Source organism: Miniopterus natalensis, chromosome 15 (genome assembly GCF_054644295.1).
Source record: "Miniopterus natalensis isolate mMinNat1 chromosome 15, mMinNat1.hap1, whole genome shotgun sequence".
Taxonomy (NCBI): domain Eukaryota; kingdom Metazoa; phylum Chordata; class Mammalia; order Chiroptera; family Miniopteridae; genus Miniopterus; species Miniopterus natalensis.
In genome coordinates, this window is record NC_142095.1 from 5,101,502 (window position 1) to 5,123,154 (window position 21,653).

The following is a 21,653-nucleotide window of genomic DNA, read 5'->3' on the forward strand; positions in this document are numbered from 1 at the left end:
CACATATCTATGCTTAATAGACAAAGATGTCAGAATGTCTGAATCATACCAGAGGCTGGGGTCATCTGCTATGTATGTTCCCTAAACAGCCTTAAGAGGGAAATAACGGGCACTTCCAGTCACTTCCCGTCAATAGCCACAACCCTCAAGTTCAGGTTTCAAAATGTGAGAAAACTCAGTAACACCTCCTATTATTCTGACACCTTCATCACCTGGGTGATTCTCACTCCTTCATGTCTCTTCATCTCATGTTTACGACCATGGTCTTAGTTACCCTCAAATTCAAAACATTCTCAGCCATGTACAAAACAACAGTAGCAACTGCAGAAAAATAAACCCATGGCTCTCCCTTAGTGTTTGGGTACGATTTGCCTGGACAGGGCATCTGGAAAGAGTATCTAAAGGCTGCACACTCAGCTGGAAACACAGAAGTCAGTAAATTGTACTTTTTGTGGCTTATAAAGCTGGGGGCAGCCTCTTTCCAAATGAGTGTGTCTCTTCTCCCCTTCGCCTATTGATGTAGCTAAACCGAGAAGATGGTACTTAGAGTGTGGTGTGTGTGTGGCAGGCGGACCTTTAGTCATGCGGGTTTCCCCCGCCTCTTGGCTCAATGCTTATAGAGCGCTGGATTTTCACTAACTGTGTGGATCTCCTGTCTGACCTGGAAGGGTTCCCGGGCCTCAGGCACATGCGTTCACAACCTGTTGTTTCAAGGCCTCTGGGAGATGCCTCGCGATTGAGCTGGGGTGGGAAGGATGCTCTGAGAGCGGGCACATCAGTGAGGGGCAGCCCGAGTCTGTCTGTGCCAGGCTGTGTGCGAGCTCACAGAACTGACCCATCGTCTCCCACCCACCCCTCCTGGTTTTCACCTAATCCTCCCCTTCCTTCCTGCTTGAAGTCTCTCTTAGGGCATCTCCAATCTGCATGCTTGAAGCCTAGGGTCTCTCTGACTCTTCTGTGCCCCTCACCTCCCATCCAAATCTGCCCAGTTCTGCTGACTCTTACCCTAAATGCTGTGAATATACACCCCTCCACCCAGCCCCTTCCCATGCCTCGACCTAAGTGGAGGCCTCCTCGCCCTGACCTGCTTGTTGCTGGTCTCCCTGCCCTAAATGGTCACCTTTCCAGGCCATCCCCAAGGCTTGGAATGAGCCTTCCTCAGCACCAGCTAAGGCCCTGCTCTGACTTGGCTGAGCAGCGCTGCCCAGGTTTGCACCCTCCAGCCTACACCTTCCTCCTGCAGCCAGTTGCACTTCTTTGCTGGTGCGGCGCCTGCAGCCTGGAGCTCAGCTTCTCTCTCTTCCTGCGGCAGCTGGTCCCCCTCAATACCAGTGCTCACCAGGCCACAGGGCTCTCACCTGGCCCTGAGCATCTGCAGAACTTATAACCCACCTTGGAGGGGAGATCACGCGAGGAAGACGGCCCTTTGTAACTAACCACATCCATGTCTCTCTTCCCCACGGCAAGACAAGGACCCGTTTTCAATGTGTTTACAGCCTGTACGTTGCCTTGAACAAACAAGAAACTATACAATACGCTCCCCACCTCAGCTCGTTCCTGGTCAGGTAACCAAGCTCAAGAATCAGCAGCTCCCTGGGGATTGTTTTTATAATGGACTTTTGAGGTGAAGGGAGAGGCCGTCCATTGTTGGCGAATGTGGAGGGGAAATGACAAGGTCTCTCCCACCCCCATGGTTTGACTTGCGGTCTAGAACTGATGGGCCGATGCTAAATCGATGGGTGGATCTTCGACCCTCTACGACAGTAACTTCCTTTTTAAAAGAACTGCGCCCACCCCAGCCTGGGCCTAGAAGCCGAGTGAGGTCACAAGCCCGCGGAGATGTCCTGGTCCCCGGTGGAGCGCGTGTAGGTGCTGCCGCGCTCCGGGGCCTCTCGCTGGAAGACCAGGCATTGCTTGCAGAGGTGCCGGGCCACGTGCCTTCGGAAGAAGCCCGACAGGTAGCTCCGGAACTTCTCCCCGACGAAGGCGTAGATGACGGGGTTGATGCAGCAGTGGGTCATCCCCAGCGTCTCCGTCACCTGCATGGCCTGGTCCAGCCTGTTGGAGCTGCTGCAGTTATTCAGGCCGAAGGAGCCACTGAAGGTGTCCAGGAGCAGGACGATGTTGTAGGGCGCCCAGAAGAGAAAGTAAACGATCATGATGACGAAGATGAGCCTCACGGCCTTGTGCCTCTTCTTCTCGTTCCGACACCGGAGCAGGGTCTTGAGGATGCCCGAGTAGCAGACGACCATGACGAGCAGCGGCAGGACCAGGCCCAAGAGGACCATCTTTAAGGTCTGGAAGTTCTTCCAGAAGTGATACTGACTGGTCGGGTAGTGAGGGCTGCATGTGCAACGAAGACCCTCCTTCTGGGCCTTGGTGAAGATGATTCCCGGGAGAGAGGCGAACACGGCCACCACCCAGGTGACCCCGCTCGTCACCGCCCCAAACGTGACAGTCCTGGCCTTCAAAGCAAACACGGCATGGACAATGGCCAGGTACCTGTCAATGGTCAAGAGGATGATGAAGAAGATCCCAGAGAAGAAGCCGATGAAATAGAGCCCGGTCAGAAGCCGGCACATGACGCTCCCGAAGACCCACTGGCCCACGGAGTAGTGTGCCCAGAACGGGAGGGTCAGCAGGAAGAGCAAGTCCGAGAGGGCCAGGTTGAGCAGGTAGATGTCAGTCATGCTCTTCAGCTTCTTGCACTTGATCAGGATGAGGACGACCAGCAGGTTGCCCACAAAACCCGAGATGAAGACCAGCGAGTAGAGCGGAGGCAGGAGCCGCGAGGCGATTTGTCTCACGTTGGTTTTTTGGCAGGGCTCTGACATACTATAATCAATGTAATCGGGTGTCGGTGACATTTGAGGATCCATCTTGCTCAACCCTGTGAATAAAGTAACAGCGACCTTTCATCAAGTCCTAGAAGGTACCTTGTGGTCCAGCATGAATGCAAAGTCTTACGCACGAATAGGTCCTTGAAATCGATGCGTAGATTTCGACACTCAGTTGAGCTCCCATTTTTGGTCACACAGTGAACTTTTGTAATAAAGGGAAGCTTTGCTGCTGGCTTCCCTGCTCACTTACTCTGTTGGGGAAATTCTTGAAAGCACCATGTTGCCAAATAAAATCCACAGCCATGTGGAGTGAATGCAGCTGAGTCAGGCACCACCTGTCCAACACTGTTTTACAATCTATACCAAAGCTGCCATTCCCTGGAGAAGGCTACATGAGCATCGCCACAGGCATGCTGTGATAATTAACAGTTCCCACGGGCACAATGTGTGCCAACCACTGTTCTAAGGCTGATATCCACTTATTCAACTAACCATCCATAAGGTGACCCATTGAGGCAGGTCATGTTATCGTTCCCATTTTGCATATAAGGAGCTCAAAGCCCAGAGAGGGTGCATAATTTACCCAAAGACACACAGCCAGGAAGCAACTGGTTTTGAACACAGGCAGCCTACACTCACCCACCATGTCATCTTGTCCCTCACTCCTCGGTGAGAGAACTAAAGAGCAGGGCCCTCAGCCTGGTGCCTCGATGTGGTCAGAATGAAATGGGGCTGGCTGATGCCGGGTCCCCGGAGAAGGTGATAGGAGCCAACAGCCAATTGTAACAACAGGACTCCCACTGTCCCTTTTCCTCTGAAATCTTGTTTATAGTTTCTGAGCTGCTATGATTAAGAGACCTCCACATCCACAAGAAATGGCTAAGTGGAAAATATTCCATCTCCCACTGTACTTTCTGGGTTAGCTCAGTTCCTTCGCAACCCACTGGCTTGCCCGTCCATTGAAGTTCCACTTCTGGGCTGAGAATTCTCTCTAATGAGTCCTAGGCAGCTGGGAGAAGCACCCAGCACATTTCCCCTTTACTTTCTGAGCCAGAAAGAGGCTCCTACACTAAAATGTGCTGTGGAATTCATATATTAAAGAAGACTTTATTTGATATTAGTAATGATATTAATCTGGACAGTTCTTAGCCTCCCTCTTTTCTGGGGGAAAATGCCACCAAAAGAACCAGACTTAGATCCAGCATCTGGCTAGAACTGATCTAGAAGGAATCCTGCTGGGAGGTTTCTGTTCTCCTTATCAGGAGATAATCTCCACCAAAATTTTGGCCAAAAACCTCTCTGAAAAATCTTTCTCTGGAAAGCTGAGGGCTTTTAAAGAAATAATAGTGTTCCCTTTAAAACCTTTCATTCATAATCTTTGGTATCTCTGATGTTATCACAGTCTGAAACTCATTCTAAATTCGAACTCTTTCCTTATCTTAAAGATAATATTTTAAGATAGTTCTTTGAGCACCTGGGGTTGTTTAATGTCTTCTCTGGGTTTCCTGTAAAGGCTTGTGCTCATCACAGAAGCTGAACTAGCTGGTAGGCAAAGTGGCCGAGAGGCAACTTACCGCGAAGTTTCTGTGGGGCCGGGTGTCTCAGCTCCTCTGAGCAGCTGAGCTGCGTGAGCGAAACATATAGAGCGACAGGCGGGGGCAGCGGAGACGCGGCTCCTGCTAAGGGGGAGGGGTTCCCGTGCATACGTAGCCTGCGGGGTCCAAGTCATCAGTGAACAGTTCTCCTTTTTCTTTCCTTTTTAAAATTGAGCTCTGAGGAGGCTGGAGACCAGATCTCCGGCCTGAAGTTTTCATCGTGGGCTTCCCTGGCTGCACCCTTTTATTTTGGCTCTCAGCTCTCCAGCTACACAGAGTCCGTTAGGAGGCAGGGAGAACTGAAGGCCGTTCGAGCTAGGCCTTTCACACGTATCTAGTCAAAAGCCCTCACTTGACTGAAGAACACACGCACACAAGCCAACAACAGAAAACAAACAACAAAAACCCTCTGGCCAAGAGGCAAATGACTTGTCCAAGACCACAGGGCTCACAGTGGTGAGGCTAAAAGGGCGAGAGGTTCCTATCCGCCCACCATTTGGATTTGCCGTCAATGAAACCCAACTCGAAACAGCTTGAATCCGAGGGGGAATCCTTTGCATTAATCCCGAGCTCCCTCTCCCCCACCCCTCTCCCGGGCACCTTGCCCACTGCAACTCACATTCGCTCACCACCCACTACGATTTTCCTCCGTAAACCAAAACAACTGGACGTCTAACGCATTTTAACTATAGGTCCACCGGCGAGCTGACCACGCTGCTTACCTTCCTCTCGGGCATCTGGTGGGCCACGTCGTTACGAGTTTTCACGCTACCTCTTCACTATTTTGCAGCCGCCAAACCAGCGGGCATCGGTCGGGGCCTGTACTGTGCCAGGTGGGCAGGTAGCGGAGTTCTTACTCCAGGGATACAGTCTACATGGAGCTATGAGAAATTTTCAACATGAAATGGTCAACAGATGCCAGAAGGATAGGGTCAAGTTCAGGACTCTATGACAATACTATGCGGTCACATCAAGCTTTCTTGGTGGTTGGTGACTTGTCTAAAAACCTCAGTTGTTGACAACAGAGCCCAGAACGTAGCGGAGCCACTCCTGAGCCTCAAGAGCCCCCCCCCCAGGGGTGTCCCTGTCCTCCAATGTAGACTGAGAAGCATTGGCTTGTGATCTAAGGGAAGGAAAGGAGACCCCAGGCCTGCTGAAGCAGCCTAACACAGGGCTAAGCGCGGCTCTGCGGCCAGATGGCTGCGCTTGAAGCCTGGCCCTACCCTCAACTGTCTCATCTGTGTAATGGGCTGAATAACAGTAATTGTTTCATAGGTTTGTTGGGAAGATTGCATGAGGCATCCATGCCCAGAATTTAGCACATAATATACACTCAATAAATATCAAACTCTTGTCACTCATTCAGTAATCCTTTCTTGGAGAGACTTGTTTGATAAAGTTCTCACAAAATGGGTTGCCTGGGGTCCTTGTATAGAGCTGCTTAGTATCAGCAAACAAGCAGCAGAAAGGGTGAAGCTAAGCCTGGTGCCTGGATAATAGGAGGGAACAACTGCTGGGGAAGGCAGAAAAGCACAGGAATAGAACCACCCACGTAGGCACATGTGTTCGTGTTACTACAGAGCCCAATAACTGATCATCCTAAGCAGGACAGTGAACCATAAAGAAAGTGTTCAGTGTGTCATTCAAGAGGCAACGATTAAGAACTGGGCTCTGCAGTCACGTTGCTGGATTTCAACCCCAGCTTCACTATTTACTATTCGATTTGAACAAGTTACTGAAACTCACCAGGCCTTAGTTTTCTTATCTGGGAAATGGGGCAGCAAACCAAATACACAAACCTCCTCGTTAGGTCTGCGATCAAGATCAAATGATACAGACCCATAGATACAGAGCACGAGCTGGTAGCTGCCAAAGGGGCAGGGTGGGAGGGACTCGAATCAAAACAGCGAGGGAAAGTCCTAGGTGGCCTGTAGTGTTTCAGCAGGGCTTAGGAAAACAATGTTATTGTTGATCGCTTATATTATGCTCGCTACTATATGCCAGGGGAAAAAATCAAATGATGCAGTGAGTGTAGAGCCTTTTCCAGGTTCCTGTGCTCCGCGGCTTATCTGAGCAGTGAAATATAAGGTAATTAGAAAGTTCACAAAGCGGGTAGCCAGCAAACGGATATAAAACGCCCCAGAAAGTGGGTAACGGTTTTGGTCCTTGGAAGAGAACCTTGTGTTTGCCGGTAACAACTTGTGCGGATTCTCAGCCGCTGCTGGACAGGCTTCTGTGTGAGACGGTGGTAGTTGCTGTCTTTCTGCGCGCAGGGCTGGGATTGCCCTGTGCCTGGGCCCTCGGTGGGCGTCCGAGCCCGTGCCAGCATGCTCCCCCCAGAGGGCAGTGTGGAGCAACGGAGAGGCTCAGGGTCCCCCAGGCCGTGCCAACACCCTGCGTGCTCTTGGCAAGAAGCGTTTCCTCCCTGAGCTCCCAGTTCCGCATCTGTCAAGTGATGTCTTAGGCCTGGGGGTCCGGTAGGCAGCTCCCCGCGTAAATAGCGAGTGAGTCCGCGGCCACGCCGGTTTGGAAGGTGGAGGTGGACAGGCGGGGACAGGGAGTCGCAGCCGAGCAGGGAGCCGTCCCCCCCGGGTTCTGGGGCCCGAGGTGAGTGCAGGTGAGCTCTGACTTCTGTCATCAGGGGTTCGACGTGCCTGCCCTTTAACCTCATGCAGGTGGAATCACAGACTCTGGCCTCCCTCGTGTCCCGTGTCTTTTGCCGAACAGAGCACCGTCACTACGCTGGGCCCAGCGCCGTTTGTAGACAGCTGGGCTTTCCCGCTGGTCGCCAACATGGACGGCACGTCTGATGCTGTCAGCCTCTGGTGTGTCCCAGTGCCCCCGAAGCCACCTTCACCAGGAGAGCCAGAGTCCCCTTGGTCCTTGAAGAAAAAGAAAGAAAACCTACTCCGCACCCCCGACCAGTGCCACAGACACCCGTGGCCTCAGACACCTTTGTCACCTGTGTGCCTCAGACACCCGTCATGGCGAGTGGGGTTGGGAGGTCACCATGCTTCTTCTCCATTCCGTCTCTGTCCTCTAGACCCTCCCCAGGATAACCTTTGCCCAGCCCATGTGCCATGTCCCCCATGCCCTGTGAAATCACCAGACCAAGTAGACACGTGCAGACCGCCCACCTCCCCCTTGGTTAGATATATTCAGACACAGTGGAAGCCCCTATCTCCCCTGGGAAGTTTGCTCTCTGCATATTGGGTGTTTTTTTCAAATCACTGCCCAGACACAGGGCCAATGCAGTCTTAGGTGCAGTAACAAGTCTAATGTACTGATTAAAGCACATAATAGGTCCGCTGAGATCTGCAGGGGTTCAGATCACACCTGCTGCACTAGGTTCAACTCTGTGCATAACAGGATATTCTGTGGCACTTTGCCTGTTGCCCCCCAAACTGGTGGCTATGGCCTGAGGCTGAGGGAAGGAGGTGTTAAGTACCCTGCACTCTAAAGGAAACCACTGACACCTGGGTCACACACCTTCCCCAGGGCTCCCTGAAAGTGACAAAATTAGCCTTATGTCCCCAGTCACCATGTCAACTCCTCCCACCCCTGTCCCTGTAAGGAGGCAACTGGGGACAGAAATGGGTTGTAGAAGTGGGTGGGATCCATGGAGAGGATGGCAGGGGAGCCAAGGGAGGGGGCTTGAGAGAATCGTATGAGGAATGGGGGTTTGTCAGAAGCGGGGGCCAGCACCACATTCCTGGGTGGGGCATCCACTGGGCAGCAGACCAGCTGAACAAGAGAAGAGGGCATTAGAGAGAGGTGGCAGGGAAGACAGGGTGTGGCACTGAGGCAGCAAGGATGTCCCAAGGACGTGAGAGCATCCGGGGCCAAGTTCAAACATGCTGCCAAAGCAGCAAAGTCGGAAGAAGTTTCCAGCCTCAGTCACTCATCACACCCGGGCCAGCCTTCCCCTAGGTTCACGGGCTGCCCGCAGAGGTCAGCTCACCAGCCCAGGTGCCCCTTCTCTCCTGCGAGTTGCCCCTTGGTGATCCTTGGTGGCCTTCGGTGGCCTTTGCTGCTGGTTAATCTCACCTGAGGCCATTTCAGTTTGCCAGGGAAATTTTAATAATGGGAAAAGCAGAAGTGGAACGATGGGGTCTTGAGGACCTGTCCCCAGGAGGCTGTAGGGCTTCCTTGAGACATGCTTAAGTGACCCCAGCTGCTCTGAGTACCACTGACAAGGAGGGTGGCATAGGGTGGCCTATTCAAGCCCCAACTCCACTAAAAGGCGCAAGATTCCCATCCCGAGGAATGCTGATCCCTCCCGACAGACATCAGCTTAACTCAAACAGCCCCCTCAGACGTCCTTCCCAAGGAAGGGGGGCTGGAGGTGTCCCCCTCGAGAAATGGCGATGGCTGGCACTTCTAAGTTGCGCTTTCCTTGGTGGTGATGAAATCCTCCCGTAGCTCTTATTGCTATGATGCGAGACTGTCCTTGGGTTGGTCACTTTCTCCTCCGGGCTCGCAAAACGTTTCACATGTGTATCTGCTTCTGTGCTCCAAAGCGGGCCTTGTGATTTACAAACACCCTGCTCTCTGCCCCTCGCCCCCCAGCCGTGAGGTCAAAGGGCACAGGCATTAACAGCCCTTCTTATGGGCCTGACCCAGCCTGGCAGCTGGTAGATCCTCAGGTGTGTCTGTCACAGTGATGCCACCATGGAGAGCATGGATGCTCTGCCAAATTTTATTTATGAGGCCTCTACATACCATATGTATTAGTTAGCTTTTGTGCTTCTTAGCAAACAAACCCCACAACTCAGGGGCTTAAAACAGACCTCTTGCTCCGGGGACCTGTGGCTGCCACGTGGCTCGGGATGTGGCCCTGATCTGTGTCTTCTTGCTCGCTTACCCGGCGCCTGGGCTGAAGGAGTTGGGGGCTGGCACGGGCCCATCTGTGGCTGCGCAGGGCCAGCGGAGGCTCAGCCCAACCACTTTTAATGGCAGGTGCCACCTGTGGGTGGTGGGGTGGGGGGTGTCCCTCCTGCAGGGCACAGGCAAGCCACCCCGCAAGGACAGGCTTGTGTAATCACACGGGAAGGGGTAAAAAATAGTGATAATCACACCACAGTACAACAAAGCAGGCAGTTTTTAAAAAAAAATTTTTTATTGTGGTGAGACTACTTAATGCAAAATCTATCCTCTTAACAGACTGAGCGTAGGAGACAGTGTTGTTATATGTAGGCGCGGTGTTAGCAGATATTTAGAACTTACTCATCTTGTATAACTGAAGTTTTATGCATGTTGCTACATGAAGAAAATGTGATATATACAGAGAAGGGAGTATGATTCAGGCCCAGAAAAGAAAAATCCTGTAACGCAACCACATGGATGAACCTGGAGGACACTGTGGAACATGCCAGTCACAGAAGGACAAGGACTGCCTGGTTCCACCTGTGTAAGCGATTTAAACAGTCAAGCTCATAGATGAAACGGATGGCGTGGTGGGTGCCACAGGGGGCGGGAGGAAATGGGGAGTTTTTAATCAACAAGGTGGTTTTTTGTAAAAAAACCAATATCGTTAGATCATTGATTCATTTTCCAAGTCAAAACAATACTTACATTTCGCCATCAAAACAGAATTTAATGCATTCACTAGGATAATACAAACAGCTGAGGGTGAGGTACATGCTCCCCCCGCTCCCAGCACATACGCTTCTTAGTGGATCCTCCAGCCATGAAGCCAGAAAGTAAAACCACAGTAATTGCAGCTCCCGAGCGCCAGGCTCCCAGGACCCTGCATTTCCTGCTCCCGTCAGATCAGGTGTGCACTGGGCGCCGCGGATATTCTTCTTAACTTGGCCCACCCGAGACGGGAGTCTCTGCTGACTGAGGGAAACCAATCCCCTTCTTCACAAGTAGGGTTTAAAAGCTTTGGCTAGGGGCAGCTTGATTTCGGAATGCCCACTGGCCCAATGGGCAACTCAAGCCTCAGTAAGGACATGCACGAAGCTCGGAAGCGTCCAAATGTGACTAAATCCACGCCTTCGTGGACTTACTGATGCAAAACACGACCTCTGGCAGCAAGTCTGTGAATCAAGACGCCACTGAGATGACAGTTGTGGGCGTGTGCTGGGGCCCAGGTGATATTATCTAGGCCGTAAGCCGGGGGTCACAGCGATGTGTCGAATCGAGGGTCTCCCAAACATGCGTCGAGAGTTGCAGCTCAAAACCAGCATCGTCTCCATGACGAACACAGGCCGGCAGGCTCGGCCTCAGAACAGCTCTTAGAATAATGACACCTCAGCGCCCTCCCAAGTTGCGGGTTACAGCTTTAACTTTATTTTTACCGTCTTTCTTTTCTTTTTCTTTTTTTAAATATCTGAACTCTATGACTGTATCCAAAAGTAGATCTCTGGAAGGTAGTTTGGAAAACGTTTTTATCCCACCCATCCAAAGTCCTCACCTAGTCCCCGCTGCCTGCTGGTTTGGCGACATGGACACACAGCAGTGCGGGGACCTCGGTCCTAGGCCCAGGCCCCTTCTCTGGCCCCGGGGACACATCCCAGGGCCCCACTCATTGATTTCCCTCTTCCCAACCCACTTCCCAGGTTTATTCTGGACCCTCCACAAACTGGACTTTGAAGTAGGTTCATCCTTCAGGCAAGAGTCATGTGATAAAGGCTTTGGGGAAACAGACGGGCAAGGGCGACGGGAGGGCCTGGGTGGGCAGCAGGGAGCCACGCCACCCGAGACTCGAGGCCTTCGGAGGCTCTGAGAGTCCTTCCGGCCTCTCCCTTAGCTGGTTCTAGAAACATGCCTGGGGTGGTATCACTCTTGCTATGGCCTTGCACCCCCAACAGGGGAACTCATCCATCCCCACCCTTTCTCCTAATCACTGCCTCCAACCCTCCCCTTTCCCTGGAAAGACCAAAGAAGGGCTTTATTTTTGGTCTCATTATAGATTATGCATATTTTATAAACAAACATTTGTATACATTTTTATATAGGAGGGTGTCGCCTAAGAAACATGGGGACGGTGGGACAATATATTTAACAGATTTCAAAAGGAGGGTGCGTGGTTGGTGTAGATAAACCAGAATAAAGCGAAAGTGTGTCAGGCACTTGTGCAGAAGAGGGTCATGGGACCCAGGCAAAGCTGTCAGAAAGTGGTTACAGGCCCCAAGCTCGCCGGGACCTGGGGGAGCCTCGGAGTCACATACGGTGGGAGACGGGGTCAGGGCCAGGACCTGCGGGCTGACCGAGCAAACCCCTTACCTTCGCCATCACCCAGGCTCAGCCAAGCTCCCGCCTCCCGCCTCTCCGCACGTGGCTGACCCCACTCACCCCCGTTTCCTTCACCCGCAACCGTCTCATGGGCGCCCGATTACAGAGACTGACAGAATGAGAGAGAGCGAGGGAATGGGGGAGACCCGGGGGTGAGGTCGGGCGGGGCGGGGGGCAGAGAGCGCAAGCACCGCGATGCGGCCTTTCCGGGAACTGAGATGAGCTGGCTGCAGTCAAAGTCACCACCCACAGCTGCTCTGGAATATTCCCGAGCACACGGCCGTACAAGGAGGGGCATTAGTCTGTGTTGGTACACGCGCCCCCAGGTTCCCGGTCCTTGCTTTAGAGGCCTGCGGGCCTGATCCTTCACAAACCCTTGAGGTTATTATCGTAAGAGCTGGCTGTCTCCCTCTGCAAGTAAGAAGCAAGCTGCGGCTCGCTACAACCCGACCGAGACCTCCTGCTCGCCGGTGGACGGGGTGTACGTTGAGCTCATGCGGTCCACCGCCTCCCGGTAGAACACCGGGCATTGCTTGCAGAGGCGCCGGGCGATGTGCTTTCGGAAGAACACGGACAGGTAGCGCCGGAACTTCTCCCCGACGAAGGCGTAGATGACGGGGTTGATGCAGCAGTGGGTCATCCCCAGCGTCTCCGTCACCTGCATGGCCTGGTCCAGCTGACTGGTGCTCTTACAGTTACTCAAGTCGAAGAACTCCTGGAAGGTGTCCAGGAGCAGGACGATGTTGTAGGGCGCCCAGAAGAGAAAGTAAACGATCATGATGACGAAGATGAGCCTCACGGCCTTGTGCCTCTTCTTCTCGTTCCGACACCGGAGCAGGGTCTTGAGGATCCCCGAGTAGCAGACGACCATGACGAGCAGCGGCAGGACCAGGCCCAAGGTGGTCCTCACTATCGCATGGAAGTTCTTCCACTCGATTGGAAAATAAGGGCCGCAGGAGTAAGCGGACTCTTCGAACTGGGCCTTGGTGAAGATGATTCCTGGGAGAGAGGCGAACACGGCCACCACCCAGGTGACCCCGCTCGTCACCGCCCCGAACGTGACTGTCCTGGCCTTCAAAGCAAACACGGCATGGACAATGGCCAGGTACCTGTCAATGGTCAAGAGGATGATGAAGAAGACGCCCCCAAAATATCCCACGTGGTACATCCCCGTGCACACTTTGCACATGACGTTCCCCAAGGCCCACTCATCGGTGGCAGAGTGAATCCACACGGGGAGGGTCAGCAGGAAGAGCAAGTCCGAGATGGCCAGGTTGAGCAGGTAGATGTCAGTCATGCTCTTCAGCTTCTTGCAGTTGATCAGGATGAGGACGACCAGCAGGTTGCCCACAAAGCCCGAGATGAACACCAGCGAGTAGAGCGGAGGCAGGAGCCGCGAGGCGATTTGTCTCACGTCATCTTTTCTGCAGGGGACACCATTGTCCCCATAGTCAAAAGTGGTGGGTTCTTCATCGTTCAGCAGAGAGTGAGCTGTGGACAGCATGCTGTGGCTGAGCAGGGTCAACGTGTCGTTGTCACCCATCTTCCTCCGTCCTGCAAGTAGAGCGAGATGATAACACCCAACAGAACTGCTGCAATTCCTGGTCTTAAAAATATCTGTGCCCCCCTTAAGCACCATCCGTTCTTTGTCTTTGTTTCGCAGTCATCTCCTTGAAAGCGTGCATGCTAGTTTCTCACTTCCCTTTATTCCTGGTAGCAGAAGTCAGTCATCTCCCCAACTGCCACTTGCCAACACCCTTGGCCTTCCCAGAGAGCCCGACTCCCATTATGAGGCGAACATGCTGGACACTGGGCTCTCTCTGCCTCAGCAGGTGACCCATTCCTAGGTGACAATCTAAAGGAGACTCTGGTAGGGGGCTTCTGGGGACACTCTTCTCTGTTAAGAGAGATGCAAGAGAAACCCCGGCCTGACCCTTCCACTCTTGTAGCGTGTGTTGTGAGGACCTGGTGCTTGGGCCCATGAAGGAAGGACCCAAAGAAGTGGAGAAAATCTAAGGAGAGTCCAAACATCACCGAGCCTCAAACCCACCTTTGTGATCTGAGGAGGGTTAACCCCTGCGGTTAAGCTGTGATGACTTTCGTGTTCTGTGACTTGCAGCCCGTAGCCTCCTACTGACACCTTTCTCAGCTCTCTGCCTTCATCATTTTGCCAGAAGGTCTCTTGCCCAGGTTGCAATGACAACCGAATAATCAAATGCCTGGCTTCATCATCCCCATTGAGCCTTTGATCCTTCTGATAACTTCTATTTGAAACTCTTTTGGCTTCCAGGAAGTCAGCTCCTGTCTGCTCGCTTCTGAATTTCCTTCGCTGGTGCCTCCTCCCCCTGTCCATGCTGTAAGAGTCCCCAGGCACCATCTTTGGCTCCCACCTCTTTACCTCGTTCCTCTTTATGCTTGCCACAGACTTCTTCCTGAATCATGCCACCTAACCTCAGGGCTCTCAGTGCCCTGAATGCTGGTCCTTCCCCACGCTCTGCCTCCCAGGCCCACCTCTCAGCTCCTGCACCTCAGAGTGGAGCTTCGCATTGTCTGCTGCGTGTCTCCTCTTGGATTTATTAATTGAACCACCATTTACTGAGCACCTACTGGGAGCAAGGCTCTGTTTTAGGTGCTAGAGCTACGGCAGCGAACAAAGTGGGTATCGCACAGTCCCTTCCAGTTCAACTTACCCCACACTGAACACCCCTGGAAACTCGCTTCAACCCGTGGGTTCCTTACCCTGGCTAGTGTCCTTCACTCCCCAAGAAGCAGAGCTTGGCATTGTCCTGGTCCCTTCCTCTTGAGAAGATTAGGAACCAGGCCTTAGGAGCCAAACAGACCTAGATTTGAGTCCTGCCTCCAACTTACAAGTTGTGCAATCTGAGGCTAATTACTTCTCTAACTGCCAGTTTCTCTACATATGAAATATGAGCTACGCTGGGCTGCCGTGAAGATGCCCGCGCACGGGGACTTAGTGCAGCGCCCGGTGCGGGGACACGCTCTGCGCTGTTATTAAGATGTCACATGACTTCTATCTCCTAACCACCTCCGAGGTTCGTCCCCTCTGAACCTCCTTCAGCTGCCTTACAGGCTTCTCACTTCGGGCTTTGTTGTGGTCTCTTTTGCTCAGGGCTAATTCCCGGCCACGTTCCCTTTCACTCTGTCTTCCCGAAAACTGCCGTGGGATCGTGCCCGTGGCTGCAAGCCCCCAGCAGCCCCTCGATGTGTGTGCCGGCGCCTCAAGGGAGCGCGCAGGTTGCTCACCGAGGCTTTCCTAAGCTCCCCTCTTCAGCCGCATGTCTAATCCCCTCGCAGACCCCAGGCCTGCGCTCCAGGCTCGGCCGCCTTCTCTCCGTCTCCCGCCTCACCGGTTCCTTCTTGCCGCGGCGGTGTTGCCGAAAGTGGCTGGCGAGCTCCTATGCATCCTCCAGCGCCTCCCGCTCAAATGCCCCCTCTCTGTGAAGCCTCCTCTGTCAAATCACTCTGATCACCTCCTAGCACAGTGCATGGCTCCAAATGCGCACTTATCACCGTATCTTCCACCCACTGTGTGCTCCCCGAGGTCGAGAACTAGGTCATGTCTTTCTCTCCAGCTCTTACGGTGACACCCCGCTAACGGGGGCACCAATAAAAAGTATGACACTGAACATCATTAGGCTTGATTCTCAAGAATACTCTTTTTTTTCTGGTAGTGACCGTGCATTTTTTTATCCATTTACACACCTTATCTTTTTATATGTGTATACATTCTTTAATTCCTCCTGTGATTGATACATTTCACAGATCTTGCATTTTACGTCACTGAGCCAGACTCTTAAGACCTGCAGCATCTAACCAAGACCTCTGATCAAGCTTGGAAAGCAGTCATGTCCACCTAGAGAATTACAACTATAATCATTCATTGAGAGCTCCTCAAGCTCCAGGTGCTATGCTAAATACTTTGCATACATTAACAAATTTATTGTTTGCAACAAATTTGTGAGATAACTATGCATTTCACAAGTGAAGAAACACAAGCATGGATGGATGAAATAACTTTCCCAAACCCACAAAGCAAGCAGTCGCTGAGCTGGAATTTGAACCCTGAGCAATTCCATTTCAAACGCCGCGGGGGCCCCATCTCCAGGCTCTGAGAGCAGAGATGGGTGTAGAACAGATAACAGATTTTCTAGGCATTTTTCCATGCCTTAGGATCCACACTCACCTACATGAGCATGCCCCACCCATGCACGTACAAGTGTACACGCATGTGCACACACTCGGCCACCAGAACATAAGCTCCATGAGGGCAGAGATCTTTTGTCTTTGCAGTGAGGTATTACTGTGTCCCAGAACCCAACCCAGCACATAGTGGCTACTAAATAAATATCCATTGAATAAATTAATAACAGAGAGCTAACAGGCTGCAAGTGACTGAGAAAAAAAAAGCTCCACTGTGGACCAGATTCCTAGGTAATCCAGTGGGAGACTTTATAAAAATGAATATACTGGGGATCCAGCACATGGCCCCTTAATTGCAGCAGGTTCTTGCGCTGTTCTGTATTTAATCAGTTTAGTTTCCTCTTTTGTATGGGAAAGTGTAGACCGGAGCAGTGGTACTCAATGCTGGCCTCCAGTATCACACAGGAAGTCTGTCGGTTAGATACAGCCCAGACCCTCGCTCTGATGATCCAGACTGGGGGTGAGAGGGTGCAAGGGGGTGAATTGCCCCAACCCATCCCACCGTGTGTTCTCTGTGCTTTGTTGTTTACCTGCACTGGCTTCTCAAAAGCCAGCCACCTCCTCTTTATCACTGTTCTCCTGTCCCTCCAGCATACTTAGCTCCTACCACAGCAGGCACTTAGGGAGGTGCTGAAATGCACTGACCTGGGTGTCCCTGTCAAGGGTCAGGACATGTCATCCAGAATCAATGAAAAGCTACCTCTCAGAAAAACAAATCCCTCATTTGGGCCTCTGTGGGCCTCCTGAATTGAGGCAAGAGGCACTTTTTGGTTTGGAGCCTGGACTATGACACATAAGGTCTAGAGCGGGAGAAAATTCTGGGTAGAAAGTTCCAGCTCTTTAAAGTCCTTGGAGTTGGGAGGGACAGAGTGAGGGGGCAGCTAAAATGCCCGGCTGTTCTCACTTTCTTGACTCTCCTTTTTCAGCATGCTTGCTGAGTCACCTGAGCTCTGAGGGGTGGTCTCACCCTGTTAGCATTTCCTCCTAGTCATCATGGTCTCTCTTAACATTTCGGGTGCAGACACCATCCTCCACCCCTTTCTTCCACCTTTCTCATCCCCAAGTTCCTGGCCTGTGCAGACCCTCAGAGGGCTCCCAGCCCCGGTATCCCCAGAGCTGAGATGCTCTGAGCCTATGATTCGCAGAGTGATGGGAAAAGCACAACTCACCAGAGGATGGCTTCTTCCAAGTAGCACAGGTTTGTCAGGTTTCTCAGCGACTGAACTGAGCAGCTCTGGAGGTAGGAACTTGGTGTGCAGAAGTAGGAAATAAAGTTTCCTGCAGAAGGAGAAGGCGGGGATACAAGAGTGAGGGTAAAGGTTTGAAAAAAACCAAAAAAAAAAAGAGTCATACAGTTCTTCTTTTCCAGCCAGGAACATTGAACATTAGATTGAGATCTCCAGAGTAGGATTGATTTTGAAATCTTGCTTATGCAACCTTGAGAGTGAGTCAGGCACACCCTGTACATCTGCTCCTGTGTCTAACGACTCTGGGCTTCTTTATCTTGTGGGTCTCTATATCTAGAAATCTACTCTTTTCTGCCAGTCATAATTTGCATGAAACAAGCAAAACAGATTTTCATTTCCCAGAGGATCAGTGCTAATGGGGCTGTTGGTGATGGTGGAGGAACTAGAATGAGGTTTTATGTAATAATGTGTCCTGCTTTCAGTGGCATCATGAATTTAGGATCAAGTTAGAATTTTCATTCAAGAGAGCTTTTTAACAAAAGGGAATGCTAACTGGTCTTTTGTGTCAGAGATGTCCTTAGAAAGAAGGGCCTCAGTTATTACAGGTTTTACTCCTCAGGAAAAAAGTTCTTTTAAAAGAAAATGCCATTGAGGAATCCTTCTCCCCACCTAGACAACAATTTTACTGGGAGAATCAGTCTGACTTAACTATTTCAGAACTTTTGAGTCTATCAAAGGCTTATAACATTTAGGGATAGGCTTGAATGCTCAGTTGCACTTACAATAGCAGCTACCCAGCTCCCACACCCAGCCTCCAGGCAGCCTTGCAGATGTTCCTGGAGCAATTGGGATACCCTGACTTGCAGGAGCCAGGGTGGGCAAAAATTGGACTCTGTTCTCCAAATATCAAGGATCTGTGCTCTGATCACTGGCTACTGCTTCTGATCTCAAAGGTGCAGACAGTCATTGCTGTTGCATTTCCCCCCATTGCCTCAAGCCACTCCTTCTCTGGCTGAAGGGACTTTCAGGAGATTTAAAGGGCTAGTGCCCTTTATTTCTCCATCTATTTTCTCTTTTTCCCCTTTTGGAAGCCAGACATTAAAGACTAGGACATGTAAAGGCAACTGCAATTCCGGGGAAAATTAGAAAGCGACCACATATACCCGGGGAAAGGTACAGGCTCAGGAAAGAACTGAAAAGACCTTAATTTCACACCTCAGGCTGATCACTGGCACAGACACAACTTGCAACAATGAAAAAATATAACAAAACTCATCATAATCTGGAGAAGAGGTAATGTGATATCCAGAGTTACCACAGTATTAGATTCAAATGTCTAGTTTCAACAACAACAAAATCACAAAGCATGCAATAAATGGGAAAGTGTGGCCCATTCAAAGGGGGGGGGGGGGGCGGGGAATCAACAGAAACTATTCCTGAGAAAGATCTGATGGCAAATTTATTAGACAGACTTTAAAACAAATGACTTAAAGATGCTCAAAGAACTAAAGGGAGATGTGGAGGGAGTCAAGAAAACTATGCAGGAACAAAATATAAGTATCAGTAAAGAGATAGGAAAACCTAAAAAAAGACACAACACAACACAGCCAAAAAGAAATTCTGGAGCTGAAAAATATAATAACTGAAACAAAAAATTTACTACAGGAATTCAAAAGCAGACTTGAGTAGGCAGAAGAAAGAATCAACAAACCTGTAGATAGGACAATGGAAATTAATGAGTCTGAGGAAGAGAAAAAAAGGTTGAAGAAAAGTGAACAGAGCTTAAGGAACCCGTTGGAGTCCCAGGGGAAAAGAGAGAGAGAAAGGAGCAGAGAGACTATTTAAAGAAATAATGGCTGAAAACATCCCAAACTTGAAAACACGTTAATATAAACATTCCAGAAGCTCATGAATTCCACATAAGACAAATTCAGAGACTCACACTAAGACACGTAATCAAACTTTTAAGAGACAAAGACACACAGATAAACTTGAAGTAGCAAAGGAGAAAACTCATCACATGCAGGGGATCCTCATTAAGATTAGCAGCAGATTTATCATTAGAAACTTAGTGTTATATCTGGCAAAACTGTCCAAGAGTGAGAGAGAAATTAGGGCATTCCCAGACAAACAAAAACTGAGAGACCCTGTTACCATTAGACCTGCCCTGCAAGAAATGTTCAAGGTAGTGAAGTGCCCAGTGACTAGGAGCAGTGGGAGCTTTTAGGCCTACGCTTGAAGGGTCTATATAGAATGAACAATATCCCCTGAGCCCTACTGAGAGCTGGAGTTGAGAGTTGAAAGTCAAAGTATGCAGCCACTCCTAGACCACTGGCAACTCAGAGGAAGGGCGAGAGCAGAAAGTACCCTAACCTTTGGCTTCTACTCTGATCTCCTGCCAGTGCCTGCAAGTGGCTGAAACCAACATGTAGAGGAAGAAGTAGGGAGTCTAAGTGAGGCAGCCCACAGATGTTGCTTCCTGGGGCTCAGAGTAGACCTGGCAGGTAACGGTAAATAAACAATTATCTGGCCAAACATTTTTTTTTTGCCAATTTGTTCTCACCTGATCCATGTAGATAGTCAGAAAATTGGGAATCTGGGTAAGTACACCTTAGAGTGCTTTATACACACGGAAAGAGTTAGGAAAGATGCTTTCCTTAAGTTTGGGTTCATGGTTTCTGAAATTCTCAGCCTGGAAGAGGAGGGTAGCCCTTTGGACAGACTTAGGGGAAAGCATGTCACCAGCCTCCTATTTCTGGTTTGCCTGCTGACCAAACAAGATCACATAAAAGACATGGCAGTGATCAACAAGGGGACCTGGAACAAGGATCAGGAGACACTCAATTCTTCCATAAACCAATGAAATAAAAATATTTCATGCTTCCTGAGTGAAGAAGGAAGAACCAGACCCACACTGGCCATGGGAGGTTTAAGATCCTTGTTTATTTGTATTCTGAAGGCCAGCAGCTGAGTTGGGGTTAGACCAGTGAAGCTGAAAGTTAGGTTCTGAGAACCTCTCTGCCTTCCCATGGATGGCAATACTCAAGCGAATGAAAACACGGGGAAGAGCATGGCTGGAGAGAATTGCCGCCCAGGCAAGAAGACAGGCAAGGTTTAACAGCAGCCTGGGGGTACTTCGATATCCCTGTAACTTCTTTACTTCTCTGTGATGGATTCATTAGTTGACACCTTTAGAAGATAAATTCTCGCTTTTTTTTTTTTTCCTATACAGATGCTTTTGATGATTGCGGTTTCTATGGTTTGCATGCTTCCTGTGACCTACTCAAATAGATGGTTGAGTTCTAGGATTTTACATCTTCAATTTTGGTTAAAAACATGATACCCATGGAAAAAGCGCAGTTATGAAAAAGCATGCCTTCGTAATAAAAAAGAACAAACTATTACTACCGTTTTTGTTGCATGTGACAGAGTAACACAACAGGGCATGTAGTCACAGCAAGAAAGCCCAGAAACTGCAATGATTTTTGAAAAGGAAGCGTCAGGTAACAGAGGTTAGGTGTGAATGTCTCCCTCATCCCCCAAGTTCATCACCGTTTCCAAGTGAACCAAGAACAGACAAGAATATTTAATGAAAAATAGAAATAAAAATGTCATCAACTCTGGTACTTTATATCTTTATTAACTTAGAGTGTAGAGGCAGAAGACTGGATGTTTCTATACTTTCAGGCCCAATACACTTTGGGGAAATAGAGGCAAAGTCAGGATCTTTATTTAGTACATTCACTTGCTGAAAAGCCCTCTGAAGTGACTCAGGGGATGCCATTTGAACCCTGTACTAGGAAAATAATCTTGTGTTCTTCCATAGCCCAGATGTTTTAAAATACTCTGTGATTAGACTTAGATCTTAGTTTAGATGCCTCAGAGGTGGCCTGCTCTGGGCAGGAAGCCTTGGCTGGGAGGGGTCAGGACGGAGTATACTTACCAGGCAATTTAGATACCACCAGGGCCTGGCAGCAGCGGGCTCGGGCTGTTCTGGGGGATGGGAAGCTAGAACGCACTCTTACCACCACCGCCTGCCCCCCTCCTTCCTGCGCCCAAGGTGTGGTGAGCAAGAGGACGACAGGGTGAGCGCCTGCAGGATGCCGTGGGACATGGCAGTGGGGCCACAGACCCTCCTCTCCCGCCTCTGACATCATCTGCCATTGAGTGTGGCTTCTGAGGCGACCCAGGAAGGGGCACAATATTGTAGCCAACTGCAAACAACCCAAATAGTGCCCTTTATTTGGGTCCAGGTGGCATGAGACGAAACCCACAAAGCTGGATGTGGCCGAAATTTTAAAAGGAGGGCATGACTGAGGCCTCAGGCTGGGTGGGCAGTGGGCAATGGAAAGTAGTGGGAGAGACTTTAACCAAGTGTGGCCAGTCGGAGATGTGCCCAACTGCTGTTGGCTTTGCAGAAACTATAAATACTTGGTGGTGGGGAAAGGACAAGTTTAGGAAGAACAATGCATTTGTAATGCAACTCAGTTACACACACACACACACAATATATGTTTTAAAGTAGTTCATGCTAAAAGCAAAAGTGTTTTCTTTGACAAGATCAACAAAGT

The 21,653-nt window shown here is 50.4% G+C and overlaps 2 protein-coding genes across 2 annotated transcripts; both read right to left on the reverse strand.

Moving 5' to 3' along the window:
- Window positions 1–1,823: 1,823 nt before the first annotated feature.
- On the reverse strand, window positions 1,824–2,890 carry LOC107529376 (C-C chemokine receptor type 5-like). Its single transcript, XM_087824578.1, has one exon. It carries the CDS (start codon window positions 2,877–2,879, stop codon window positions 1,824–1,826), a length of 1,056 nt encoding a protein of 351 aa, XP_087680704.1. The 5' UTR covers window positions 2,880–2,890.
- Window positions 2,891–12,113: 9,223 nt separating this feature from the next.
- LOC107529375 (C-C chemokine receptor type 2-like) lies at window positions 12,114–17,133 on the reverse strand. The gene is made up of 2 exons (XM_016202739.2): window positions 17,065–17,133; window positions 12,114–13,228 (listed from the first exon to the last, which is right to left on the reverse strand). The coding sequence occupies exon 2, from the start codon at window positions 13,215–13,217 to the stop codon at window positions 12,114–12,116; it is 1,104 nt and encodes a 367-aa protein (XP_016058225.2). The 5' UTR covers window positions 13,218–13,228; window positions 17,065–17,133.
- Window positions 17,134–21,653: the final 4,520 nt, after the last annotated feature.